The 14,487-nt window shown below is 40.2% G+C and overlaps 1 protein-coding gene across 1 annotated transcript; it reads right to left on the bottom strand.

The window, feature by feature from the left end:
* Window positions 1-2,895: 2,895 nt before the first annotated feature.
* On the bottom strand, window positions 2,896-7,239 carry FAM210A (family with sequence similarity 210, member A). The gene is made up of 3 exons (XM_010156994.1): window positions 6,771-7,239; window positions 4,535-4,646; window positions 2,896-3,250 (listed from the first exon to the last, which is right to left on the bottom strand). Exons 1-3 carry the CDS (start codon window positions 7,217-7,219, stop codon window positions 2,984-2,986), a joined length of 828 nt encoding a protein of 275 aa, XP_010155296.1. The 5' UTR covers window positions 7,220-7,239; the 3' UTR covers window positions 2,896-2,983.
* Window positions 7,240-14,487: the final 7,248 nt, after the last annotated feature.

Here is a 14,487-nt window from a genome sequence, read left to right as displayed (position 1 = left end):
ACCTGCTTTTAGCTCCAGCCGTGCTTGGACTTCCACTTCAGTATTCTCCCAATTTCAGGTCCAGCCCCACCTTGGGCTGCTGCTTTGGCTGCAGTCAGGTATCAGGGTGTTACTTTGGCTCCAAGCCTCTTCTGGGGAAGATACTGCAGCTCTGGCCACGGCACCTGCTCCTCTGTCCCTTCTGTGCTGCCAAAGGCACCCACTGACGCTGCTCCAACTTGACGGCCACTGCTGCCACGTGGGGGTGTGCTGGCTGTGCTGGCCTGGGCACCAGTAAGAGACCTTGTGTCGTCTCCAGGCATCCCAGAGCATGCGAGCACAGTCCCGCTGCACTGCCTCACCAAGGGGGCGTGTGTGGATGCTGCCTTTCAGCCACACAGACCCACACAATGTCTTACTGTCAGTAATGATGGCTGCACCCCAGTGTCGTGACAAGAGCAATGGAAATAGAGTCACAAGTGAGGTAAAAGGATGAAAGTCAACTTTATCCACTAGTTGAAACTGCAGTGTAGCTGGACAGGTGCTGGGCACCCTGTGGACTAATGTCACTCGTTCCCTGGTTGGCCCAGGAACTCCCCAGCTGGTCCCCACACTAATGCAACAGTGCAGTGATTCCAGATGAGGCTCACTCGAGGCAAGGTCAGCAGAACAACCAAGCATTTAACTAATTGTCACAAAAACTCTCCGGGTCACATTTTCAAGGTCTTGACAATTTCCTCTCCTACTTCATCTAAGTCAGCCCACGTAACTCTGTGCTTTGTTAACTGACATCCTGGGTTGAGGATGCGGCTGCCCCAGAAACTCCTCGAGGCTGCTCCTGCTGCAGAACGGACCAAACAATCCATTGATGAGACACGTGCCCATGGCCTCCCCCAGCTGCAGAAACGCTCACACAGGACAGCTTGCTGTGCATAGGTAAGGCAGGAGATCTTTTGTACTCTGCAGTGGTGGTGACGGATCAGGTAGGCACTGGAGCAGTCACAGGCCAGTTGGAAATGGGGATTGGCAAGAGGATGGGAGGCAATGGCACCAAAAAAGCACGTCTGCGTAACAAAGTTCTAACATGTCTGGGGACTACGAATCCCTTCTAGGACACCAGGGTGCCCCTGTGCAACCTCTGCCCCACGCAAAGAAGAGACAAACCCTGTGAGCTGCACCAAGAGGTTTCTGCATCTGGCCCCACAGAGGGGATGACCAAGGAGTGTGGCTGGGGCAGACGCTGGGCTTTGCAGGGTGCGGCAGGACACAGGCACCACTGCCTGCAAACAGGAGGACAGCAGGGAAAGGAAGAAGTGTCAGCTCCAATCCGACAGTAATGCTCATCTCCCCAACATAAGAATTCACAATTATTTTTCAATAATATTTATCAGAAACATGGCACTTTACATCTTCAGGGCACTAAATATACAATGATTATTCCTCACAACATCCCTGTGAGGTAGGCATTAGACTGCAATTACTATTTGATGTGTGGACAGAGGCAGAGAAGTACGTAATCAATCCTGCACAATTAGGTTAATGAATTTCAACTTGCTTAAACATAGAGTGGCCCTCAGTGACTTGACTGAAAACAGGAGTGGGGCAGAGCTGATGAAGTATCAGCTATACTCTTTTACTCCAGTCAATTACAATGCTCAGGACCCAACTCTCTTGCTTCCCCATATCCCCCTGCAAAGACCACACCTTTGTTAAACAAGATGCACGTGCAGAGAGCTGCTACAAAGTGAGGTCTGTGACACAACTAGGTAGAACACTTCCATTCAGCCTGTATTTGAATAAAACCATGAGAGAAGTTTGTCCACCCAGTCAAACAGAACACTTTCAACTTCAGTCCCTTACAACATCTGAGACAGCATTTCAGCCTTCAGCGATGGATAAGTATTTCCTTGGCCTAAGAAAATCTAGGGGGAAAAAAGTTTGGTAGACTGTGACCACTGTCTCTGAAACCATGTTTATTTTAGCTAAATTGTTCTACTGAAGTCTGAGGGATTCCTGCACAGGAGGAGGAACTTTGGGGTTTAACTCTAACTTTGCCTGTATTTAAAAAACCTCTTAGTAGACCCATTTCTCAAGTAAACTTCTTGTTCAGGTTTGGTTTTTTTTTTTTTGTTCTACAAATGAAATAGTGTTGTAAACTTTAACACCATTAAAAAATCCTAGTTTTTAATATACAATTATCGGTTAATTTCATTTAATATCTTTCTACTGTAAATCAACTTTAGGAAGCAAAGCATACATGACAGCATGGATACTGCAACGAACAGCTTCCTACAGCTTTCAGAAAAGATAGACTGTCCAAGAACGATTCAGTCACAGCTTGTAAACTATCACAGCTCAGCTGAAGTCAACTCAGCCATTGCAATTAATTCAGGCTGAGCAGCTAATCCACCGATTCCTTCACCTGCAGTATCAGGGATAACGGTCTGTCTCCAGGCTGGGAGATGATCACGGTTAGAGAGGCCTGGGTCCACATACTCTGAAAAACAAAATATGTTGCCTTTCCCAGTAGAGAATTCTTCATTCTCATTTAATGGAAGATTCAGTCTATTCAGTCTAATAGAATAACAGCTGTGCACTACGATGGAAGAAGAATAAAGTAGTAGCTTTTGGAAGAAACCATCTTCATTTTGGGGGTTTGGGGGAGGGTTAAAAAAAAAAAAAAAAAAGAGGGAACAGTAACTGCTAACACTGTTACCACTGGGGACACAAACTTCTAATCTGAGATTTGCTTTTCTTTCTGCAAATTGAAATTTTGTCACAACTTCTCCCCCAAGGAACTTCAACGTTGGTGAACATACGGAATTTTTAAATCCACAGATCAATTGTAGCATCCAGACAAGGGGCAGAGGGAGAAAAGGAAGGGGAAAAAAAAAAGGAGGGGGGGAAGGGAATAAAAAGAAAGCTCAGAAGTGCACTTCATATATCCTGCCTCACAAATGGTTAAAGTGCTAAGTTGGATACATCCCGAAATTAAGTATCTCTCCTAGTCCTTTATTTTTTTAAATGAAACTTTATCTTTGGTTTCTTGGATCTTCTCTGTAATTTTATCCTTTGTTTCCTCCATCTTCTCAGTGATTTTATCTTTTGTTTCTTCCATCTTCTCAGTGATTTTATCCTTTGTTTCCTCCATCCTGTCTTGCAGGTATTCCTTTACAGGTGGTGGGGTGGACATGTAGCCACTCTTCCGTAGATATTTAACGGTGATGGACGTCCCTCCCAAAGTCACAGTGTATCTGGCAGGAGTTGCAATCTTAAAGAAACCAACACAGCATATCAATAAAACAGGACGATATTCTCTAGCAAAGGGTATTTTTAATACTGAGAATTTATTTTGGCCAGTGTCAGCTACTAAAAGGATCTTCTATTTATAAGAAAATAAGCCAATTTACAGTATGCCCCCCAGAAATGCATACCTTTTACTTAAAGTATCCTTTTGACAAAACCAGCATAGGCATTTAGTCTTCCATTAAAGAAAACCCCACCCCACACTCCCTGTGGGGCTTGTGGGACAAGCATTAGGCACCTCAGGATGCAATTCGGAACAGTTTGAACACTGAGCCATATAAGCAAAGATGAAATACTGACAAGATACAGTTTAAATTCAAAGATTCACAAGGGTATAGGCATCTTTCAGTCCAAAACTAGGACCTGTACATAAAAAACCTAGAGCAAAGAAGAGACCATAGGTGGTCAGCTAATCCAAGACACAACAAACCAGGTTTTTTGTTCTACAGACTAACTTATTCTTTCAGAACTTCAGAGATAAAGCCTGTGCAATCTTCCCTTTGTAACCTACTTAGTGCTTCCACATCTTGATTTCTTCCAACACTGCCAGATCTCTCAGCTCTAATAAAATCTTTAACAACATTTATTGGTCTCTTCTAAGCACAGGAATAGTTGGCATGCATAGTGCTTTCACATTTTGTTTGGGAAAACCACCCCTTTAAGCACATCACATTTGGAAACGAAACAGATGAGTGGCATTTGAAGCAAATAGAGTACTTTGGCTTCGCATGGTCTGACACATTTCACATTTCCCAAACACAGACTGGGCACACGTGAAGGAAGAAAAAAAGACCCCAAACTGAACGTAAGTAATTGATACAAATGGCAGTGGAAGTACTTGAAAATAATGGAGAGCTAAGGTAGGGAGGCAAACTAGCGAATCCTCTAGGATAAAAATAACTGTACTTTTATCTGGAAATCGTGAGCTGTTTGGACTTTACCTCTTTATCTCTGTTAATTATGTCAGGGATCCAGAGGAATAAGTTAATTGTAATTAAATCTCTCAGGGCAGACAACAGTTCTGCAGCAAACAAAGAAGTTATTTTAGAAATACAGATAGACTCCTTAAAGGAACATGGAGCCCTCGTCAGCTTGCATGTGACTATTTACCACAAAAAATGAATGCTCAAGTATGCGTAACTATCAGAGAGAGAAAACAGCATTAATTCTTTCTGCTGTGAACAAATAAACCCTGTTCAGTTCACCAGTCAACACTTAGAGCTTATTTGCAAGCTCTAATCCTACTTACTTTATACAGCGCGTACGCAGTTAGTGCATTTCCACTCTGGGAATTTTTCAGGATGTTTACGATGCTCTCTGGTAAGCCAATCAACTCTAGGAATGGGACAACATTCACTCCCCTATAAAAGAGAAAAAAATTGGCAACCTGAATTGGAATTTGAAACCTGAACAGCGATTTACAGTACCACTTCCATTCTTTACAAACTTTGTAATTTGATAGAAAAATATTTTTTCATTTAAGCAACTCAGTATAATTACAGGCTTTATATTTCTATACATATAGCAAATTAATGTTCTTTTCAGCATTCCAGCATGAGGTGACCCGTTATCTCTGTTGGGCTGAGCAGCTGCTAACTTACCTGTGTCCCAGGTTTTAATGTTTGGAAGTAAGTAGATACAATGGTGGTAAGATAACTACTCAGGCTCTAGTTGGGCAGGTTCAACTTCGTGTGCTGTTTAACCTAAAATTACACTTCTTTTTTCTTTTTAAAATTTCAGACTCATCTGCAGCACACCCAGAAGCACAGAATCCAGACTTCAGTGTCCCCCCCATTCATTTTTAAATATATCAAACAACAGGAATGTGGCAAAATAAAAGGGAGCAACGTGTTACGTGGACAAGACTTCAGGGGTTCTGTGCCCAGCTGTTCTACCTTGTCAACACGGTGGTGGTGGGAGTTCCCATCACAATTTCTTTCTACTTGAAAACCAGGGAAGCCAACATCAGCACCAAATTAAAACAAGACAGCAGTTTTAGAAGACCTGACCTTCCGATATTTAGGGATGTATCATCATCCATTTCTACCTAATCTTTTCAGCATTCTTCTACACGTGTGATCACTTCAGCATGAGGAACAATAACTGGCAGTAGTACATTAACAGTTACTAGAACCTACACTCTGAAGGCCTGTGCCCAGAGCAGAAAATGGAGACCTAGCAAGATCTGAAAGACAGCACTAACTGCAGTATTTAATAAACCATCACTGTTTAGTCTAAGATCACGAGCACGAGTCATTCTGCAACTTATTCTTCTACTTCAAGAGGGTGCTGCTCCTGCTGCGTGACAAACTGAAGCTTTGTTACAATTAGTTTCCAGCTACGTATTTCAGTTGTTTTCATCCATCAAAAACCTATTTTCAGCAGCTAACTTAAGTGTTTCAAGAAAAGTAATCTCCACTCAATCTGAAATGCCTGGATTGCAAGCATCAACTTGAATTCATCCAAAGCAAAATATTTTTATAGCTTAAGACCGTTATTCCTCTGATATGAGCTAAATTTAGAATGACATTTGGATCTACAGCTCCTAGAAAGGGCAATTATGCCAGCTGGTTAGAGTAACTAAAACAAACACTTGTGTGGTAAGGCATTCTGATGTCAAACCTCCATCCTTGCCACCACAAACTGTCGTTGTTTCATGCTTTCTATTATTAAATAAACAACACTAGTGATCCAGACATAAACATTTACTCATATTTTGCAAACCATTTGCAGACAGATAAAACCTTTCACCTGAACTAGCAGCTCACAGATGATACAGTAGGTTTTTTCCTAATAAATGCCATTTTCCAGAACAGTATCTGGCGCATGCAATAGCTGAAAGAAACTAAAATTAGAAAACATGATTTACCTTTTTTTTAGCCACACAAATATTTAATTTCCAATTCAAACATCTGGCCTACAGCAGCAATTTTTCCAGTGGAGGGAAAAAAAGACAGGCAACAGAAATAGAAAAGGAAAAGATACACATGGCTTGTGAGGAGCTCAGAGTGAGATGAACGACACAGAAGTCTAATCATGAGGAAGAACTGGGGATGAAGGAGGGAGGAAGTGGTGAAATACCCCCCAAGTCCAACAGCAAAAAAAACCCCAAACAAACAGGTCTATAAAGGTCTCACCTAGCAACATAACCAGGATTCCAAATCCTTATCTATTTGTGAGAGATTGCTAATAATTTCAGTGCTGCTTACACCCATGCATATTTTTGTGGAGATGAGCATTCCTTAAAATGTTAGCAACATATCTGGTATAGAGCAGTAACTGCCTAACAACAGTACATTCGTGACATTCATGAATCTTACATATTTTCGATACTAATCTTCAGTTTAAAATGTAGCCCCATTTCCCTATTACATATAGAGGCAATTTTTAACATATAGTAAGAACAATTTATATGTCCTTTCACCTGTGAAAGTCAGTTTCAATTCAACAGCAGCATTGGGCACTGCAACGTAGTATCAACTTACTTCATGGCTGCATAGTAAAAGGATCCAAACCACACGGTGGAAGTCAGAAGATGCACTGGAATCATGACTTTTCCATACTGCTTAAAAGTTTTTTTGAATCTCTGAACGAGACTAATTGATTTGTCTTGTAATGGATCCGCATCTGAAGAATCTGACTCTACAGGGCTTTGCCTGGGTGTGTCAGTGGCCGAAGTCAAGGGATTTCTCTCTTCCGGTACTTTGTGGGGAGTGTCTGCTGGCTGTGGTGAAAAAGCACTTTTCTTTGAGGCAAAGTGTGCTGCACCTGCATGAAGACGTCGTTTAGGAGGGTCCAGTGTCAGAATCACTTTGCATCCAACCTTAGACAACACGGATTGTCCTTTTAAGCACTGAAAGGTACTAGTGCGAGGAAAAACCAAACACGTCCCATGTGCCAGCTGAGATGCTGCATGTAGTAGACTCCACTGCATTTTGCTGAAGTGTGGCTGAGGGTTCTATACAGAGGAGACAAGAAGAGAGTAACCAAATTACACTTCAATAATCTGATTTCTGATTGCCCCAATGCCAATTGAAATTCTCCAGTTTTAAATTGCTTGCTATTCTTCTACTTTAAAATATTTTCCTTATCTCACTTTGCAGACCTTTGTTTCCTTCTGGAATTAAGCAAATCATTTTAGAACTCACTTCTTTAGCATCCTGAACTAAAATGGCCCCATTGGTTAACACACTAAGCTCCTCACCGCCAAAATGCTCGTTCTACACTCTAAAAACACTTTTAGATATTTAGTGCTAACTACTGCTTTTATCTGCATAATCTGTCACTGTTACGGAAAAGCTGCCCTTGAATCTTCACTTCCAGCAGCAACGGATAGTTTGATACTTCCGGTCGACATAAATGTACCATGAACTCACTGAAGTGCAATTAAAATTATTGTTTGCTGTCAGTAGGTTCTTAATTTTGGTATAATTTTTCATGTTCTATACTATTTTGAACTAAAAGTCCATACAGTAAAAAAACCCCCAATAATTAATAATCAATCTATAATCTTAATAGTAACGAGTCTACCACAACAGCCTGCCAATATACATCTGTTAGGAAAGGGGACAGTACTGTTGAGCATTCTTGTCATGTCAGGGGCAAAACTGACCTGCAATTTCCTAAATGCTACAATGCAAAGAATATTTTAAAATGGGATAACCCAGTTAACTTATGATTTTGAATACTTAACAGTTAATCCTAGAAGTTCAAAAGAGCCACCGAGAGATTCCCCACAAAAGAGAGGGATTTTGTTTGGCAAGTATAGACATCAAGAAGGCATTTTCCCCCCCTGAGAAATGCATGCTTTCAACTAGTGAATGAAACAGTAACTTCTCTCCTTTCCTTTACACAGTGACTGCAAGTTACAGAACTAACCTTCCTTCCCTCCAAAAAAGTGCCACTAATTGATTTTATGTAACAAATGCCAAATAAGTCAGTTATACTACCACTTTTGAAACATTCTAATGCTTTTACATTTTTAATTATGACAACGATTCTTGATCCAAATGGGAAATCATTCAAGTTTAATTGAAATTCCACTGTTGTCTTAATGTCTGCTTCCCCTTCAGCCTTAGGTATATTTCCCCTATAGCCTTAGGTATATTTCAGTCAGGTGTTTTGATAGTGAATTTGATTAGGCTGCTGAAAATGATCAATAATTCATAACATAAGCAGAGTTTTTTAGAAAATTAAGCCATACATACCCTTTTTTACTTTCCAGACATGCAACAAGAAGCATATGATGTCTGTATCTTCAAAAGGTTGCAACTCTTCCACTACTTCCCCACCTTTCAAATGTAGGTCTTGAACATAGTGATAACTCTGCTGAAGTAGAAGAAAAGGCACATTTAGAGAAATAGCAACAGGAGCAAACTAGTATTATCAAGATTTCTAGTCAGCCTGAAACCTTGTTTACTGAAGTTACTGGTATAAATTTCCCTTTGGATACCAACATGCTAATTTTTCTGTGTAACTCCAAAGTTCCTCAACTGTGAGCTACCGCTTCCTTCCAAGAGGAAGTCAAATAACTCAAATGCATCTGTTGGAACATTCTTGACTCTATGTTTTCTAGATATCTTAATGTTTTTATTGCACTCAAATTAATTGCAATTCCTAGAATTACAATGTTTGATGCAGAGAAAAGATTGGAGGAATGGTTTCAAACTCCCTGGTAACTTCTACCTTAGATATGAACCACAGACACCCCCTTTTGTTGAACTCATACGAACAGGGGCGGTATTCCATCAACAGGGGAAAAAGGAACTCTTGTCTCTATGTAAGCAAGCAAGTTACCCAGTCCCGTCGACTTCCAAACTCGGTGGGAGCCAAGAAGTGCTGCTGCTTTTAGAGCAGTAGATCAGCTACAGGTACTGCCTCTCAACCAGTCGGCCTTCTGTAAGAATTCACTGGGAGTAGCAACTGCTTGTGGTATCTCTGGTTTTATGAGAAGCAAAGATTCTCGCCGACTACTTAGCTCCAAAAGCAATAGCTCCTCCAAACAAAAATTAGTGAAAACACTCACCAAAACAAGTGTTAAGATGGCACTGTCATATCCCAAATACCTTACAGATTTATAGAAATTGTAACAACAAACTGGAAGACAACAACTACACCACTTGCTAGTGCCACTTATGGTCCTTTTGAGGGATAACACTCTCCGTAGAGGACTGTTTTCCCCTCGCAGTACACAACACTGAGTATCTGCCCTAAGGCGATTTTCACAATATCCAGCCACCAGACTCAAAGGACACCTATCTGTCTACCAGAATTTGGGAGCTCTTGAGTCAGACTTCCGTTATTCATCTAGTTTCAGTGGATGGTATCCTACTGAAAAATACCTGCTGCAAACAAGTTTTGAAAATTGTCACCATGCAGCATGGGGGAAACCATGCTCAGCACTCCGATTTTGATCCATTAATGTTATTAACAGGATCTGCATTCCAGCAGCCTTGGAGGGAGATCATTCTTCTGTACAGAAGCAAGCAAGCAGAACTGAATTTTCCCATTATATACAGCATAGCTATAGCGGCTTTTCTCAGAACACTGCTTCTAGGTTTTGCTGTCCAGCACCTACTGATGGCACAAAAGTAGCACGGTGCCAGGCCTTGATACACTGCGGCAGCTGCAGAACATCAGGGTATGAAACAGCTTTTGGGGGTGAGGTGATTCCTCCTTAATGTGAGGAAGCAATGGGTCGCTACTATGTCTTCAATAGTCGTTACTCAGTAGCTGAACGGAGTTTCAAGGCCCCTGCTCACAGAGTTAAGCGCACTATATAAGACTTAATAGAATGTCACTGATGGCTTTAAAGCAGGGGAACTATCAGGGCCACTGACAAGACTCAACATGCTATTTTTTTGTTCCCGTATCCTCAGATAGACTTGGAACTCATTAACTAAAGGGTTTTTCCTCCATGATGCAAAACCTGGTTGGTCAAAGGGAAGGTTCTCTAACGATCTAGGGTAGATCCTGAGAGAATCCTGAATCTTGTAGGCACAGACAAACAGTATGCTTCTAGCTAATATTCTGTCAAACAGCTTACCTTTTGCTTCACCGTTTTAAAAAAGCTTTTTACTAGATACTCCATATATAAGACAAGGCTTAGGCATGATAGTGCTTTTGTTTGAGAGTAAAATGAAACAGGTTTTTCAAAACAAGGTTGGAATTTTCCTGACAATCCTACTATGTTTTAAAGGTAAGTGCTTTATTTTACTTCTCTAACTGAGCAAAGGAGAGACTTGAAGTGTCACTAAGCTGAAGATGTCACTACTGTCCAGCAGCACTACAAGACTAAAGGAGGGAAGTATCATGTTTATAATGGCTGCAGCAGGCTGTAGGAAAGGCAAATGAATAAAATAACAGATTAATACAGCATTTGCTTTGGAACTGATTTTAAAGAAATTTGTATTGTTAAAGGGGTGATGAGTGCAGCTGCTCAATTGTAGGGTTTTAATTACTTGGCTCAACACTGCAAACAAATCTTAAACAGGACAGACAACTCAAAGTGCACAATAAATGAGGTTAGAAATGCAGAGAAATATGAAACTGTAGTTGTTCCATCCTTCTAAAACATGAGATTAATACAGAGAACATCTGTCCTTTAAGATGCGATTAGTGAAAGAAGTTGCTAGTTCCCTGTGCACTCAACAGGCAGCAGGAGAAAGTGTGTCAGTTATGAAAGTTACACAACTGACCTTGTAACTTTGGGTTGTTAAAACCCCTCAGATTCTAAGGAAGGCAGGACAGTAACCTGAATATTATCCACAATGACGCCTAATACAGTTTCAAAAGTTGCTTCTTCATTTTAGTGCATTTCATTTTTTCATGCCTTTGCACGATGAGGCAAAGGCACAGAAAAGGTCAGAAGCTAGAACCTTCAAATACCAAGGTGGAAAAGCAGCTCATCTGCGGCATAAGAACTTGTGGGGTGGTGGTAGCAGAAGGTGGTTTAGAGGACCTTAGACTTCTACATTAGCTTTCCCTTTAAAATGCCACAAGGGAAAAGAAAAAAAAAAAAAAAATCAATAGCACAGAGATGTCTAAGGACAAATATAGCTGTTCTCTGGTGTAAGAATCTCACGTGGTCAGTGACTGGATGCTAGCAGGGCAAACTGCAAAATGACACACAAACACTTCTGGGATAAGGTCTCCTCGTCAGTGCTGTCATATTCTGGCTAACTATTTAGTAGTATCTCCAGCTGGCTGTAAACTGAGCTGAAGAGATCTTGGCTGTTTGGGACATACTCCTGGTTGGGATTCTTGGACATCCATTTAGTTCCTGAAGGCACGTCTGCCTCATGGCCAGCTATTAACAAGCCCTCTGACATGCAGGGAGTGCTCTAGTGGCCTCCTGAGTAAAAGTATAGACCAGCTTCTCAGAGCACCAGAGGGTTTGTTTAGGAAACGTCGCTACTTCTGTTATAATTATGCAGGGAGTGCTCTAGTGGCCTCCTGAGTAAAAGTATAGACCAGCTTCTCAGAGCACCAGAGCACCAGAGACTTCTCAGAGCGCCAGAGACTTTGCTTCGCTACTTCGGTTATAATTTAGGTCAGCTTTTGGCATGAAACTGATGTACTGCAGGAGTCTCTTGCATTTGTTCTGCCGCATCTTCGACTTCCAGTGATTATTTTGTTCCCAAGGGCAACAAAAGTTCAGGATCTTTTCATATGAGATTCGGTCTGCGTGACTACCGCATATGCATGGGTTTGGATGCGTACTAACATTTTAGGCAAAAAAAACCCCACAACACCCGCCCAAACCCAAAACCCCAAACAACCAAAAAGCCCAACCAACATGTAATTGGAAAAAACAGAACTAACAAGCCAGACTGATACAGGTAAAGGAAAGAGAAATCATGCCAGATGATGCTGTCAGATGAAACTTTCATCAGGATAATGTGTAGGAAAGCAGTTACCCTATTATGATTAACACTTTTTAAGCTACCAGAGAAATTAAAATATGAGAATGGAGGTGGATATAAGATGGCAAAAACTTCAGTGCAAGTTATTTTCTAAAAGAGGTCAGAAAGCATCTGAGGGAATTGAGGGTATAGTATATGTAGATTACACTTGTTTATTTTCTCATTTCTACCACAAATGCTCTGGACACAGTATGTAAATATGGATGAATTGAAAGCATTTTTTACTTGTGCCGTTACTGTTTAAAAAAAGAACATTAATTACACCACAGGAGAGCTCCCCATGAAAATCCATGAGCTTTTTCCCACTCCCAAGACATCTTTCTATGAAACCAAAGAATTAATTTACACTCTTGTAATTTTTAATGTAAAATCAAACAAACTTTCATGGTTGTGTGCTGTATATAAAGACGAATTTTGAAAGGACACATACCAAGTTTTAAAAAATCCTTTCTAGCTCACCTTTCAGATTGCATCAAGTGTAAATGTACAGAGATCTCATCCAAACAGCTCAGTTTAAAACCCCCTGCTCTCTGTATTGCCTAAATTCTTACTAAATATAATTAAAAATTGTTTTCAGATTTAAATTGTTCCTTTCAAGAAATTGACAGTATATTAAAAAAAAAATTTTGCCTAGCTAATAAACCAAAATAAGAAAACCACAACTGAACAGAAAACATATATGGATGGGTTGCCTAAAAAGCTGGGAACACATTTCAGAATCATTGTAATCAACAGTGCAATACATGCAAACCATCACTGTTTTTCCTAAACTCAATGTAAAAATTTAATTATCAACCTGTTAGTAACTGCTATGGTTCAGCATAGCATGCATTCACTATGCATGGACAGGAAAATGGCAGTGTATAGGGACTTTTCATTCTTTGTATTAGTACTGGAATAAGTATTTAGAATTTGTATTTCAACCTTCACTGGTTTTGCAGTGTCCCTGATATGATCAGTTATTCATGCTAAACTAAAATACTTTGGTTATAACTTGAAGTTTTGGCATCACAAGCTGTCTAATCCTGTCTATCATTCAGAGCTGTCTAATAAGATATAACACCACATTTTAGATTGAAGGGAGTAAGGCAAATTCAGTCATGGGGAAATTTATTAAAATCTTGTAAAAACCTGTCATGTTAAAACAAATGAAAGAGTAAACTCTTGTACACAAATTACCCTAAAACATTAGCTCCGTCCCACCTCCATCATGTCTAATCTCTAAAATACCTTTGCTTAGCAAAAGCTATTCTATAATTTTTAAATTGAATATATTACTACAGTTCAATACTGATGTAAGTGTAAACAAGCCAACAGTGTTTTTTTTTTTTTTACTGTTGTTTTATCTAAACTACTCTTGTTCTTGCTAAAACAAACAGTGAAGTCAAGGAAGTAGAATAAAACCTCACAGGGTCCTTACACACACAGCAGTGTTCACTAGTAAAGTCTTCTGAGACTTATATATTATAAAGCACAACAGAAAGTAGCTTTAGGAAGAATAAAACTTCTTCTAGACCTTTATAAAATCTGAACATTGGATTCAGGAGGGATATAAAGCAGGAGAACCTAATACAATGCTGTGTGTTGAGTTATAGATATGGAATGCTACGCAGGAGGCTTAACAGCTAATCTGCATCCAGACAACATGACAGTGCTGTCCCTATTTTCCTCTATGTTGGATGGTATTAGACCTTAAGCTTGCATGCAGCTAAACAGTATATAGAAGTGTGAATGGTCTCTCTCTAATTCTTCTGAAAGAAAGTATCACAGTCATTTGTAGTCCTTTCTGCTCTTTCGACTGTTTTAATAACTGGTGCTTTTCCGTCTTAACTCCGTTTTCCTGCTTTGCAGTGCTGCACAGCTACACTGGGATCCTTCATCCAGAAGTTTCGTTCTGCCCTCTACTGAACTTTTACATAATTGCACCTCTTAAACTAACACTACAAAAGGTCTCGTCTCTGCACGATTCCTTCCAACAAGTGTAAATTTGCTGGATCATGTTCTGTATTGTTTCCAGACCCCCCAAAATAACAGGCACATGTCAGTGGGAGGGGAAAGACGCTGCTTTTTAAAGTGCTACCTGATTTGATTTTTAGCCATTTGTCACACATCTGCAATAAGCAAGTTAGAAAAGTTACGCCTTTTAGAGGCTAACTAAGCTTAAAAGTAGGCATATACATCTATGCTAAAAAGGTTAAAAGTGTTCTTTATTATTTTAAAGCAGGGAGTGTACTTGTCTGCTTGTTATTTATTTATTTTTATTATTATTCTGCACACT

Source organism: Eurypyga helias, unplaced genomic scaffold, assembly GCF_000690775.1.
Source record: "Eurypyga helias isolate BGI_N326 unplaced genomic scaffold, ASM69077v1 scaffold6638, whole genome shotgun sequence".
Lineage (NCBI taxonomy): Eukaryota > Metazoa > Chordata > Aves > Eurypygiformes > Eurypygidae > Eurypyga > Eurypyga helias.
This window is presented reverse-complemented; position numbering and strand designations above follow the sequence as displayed.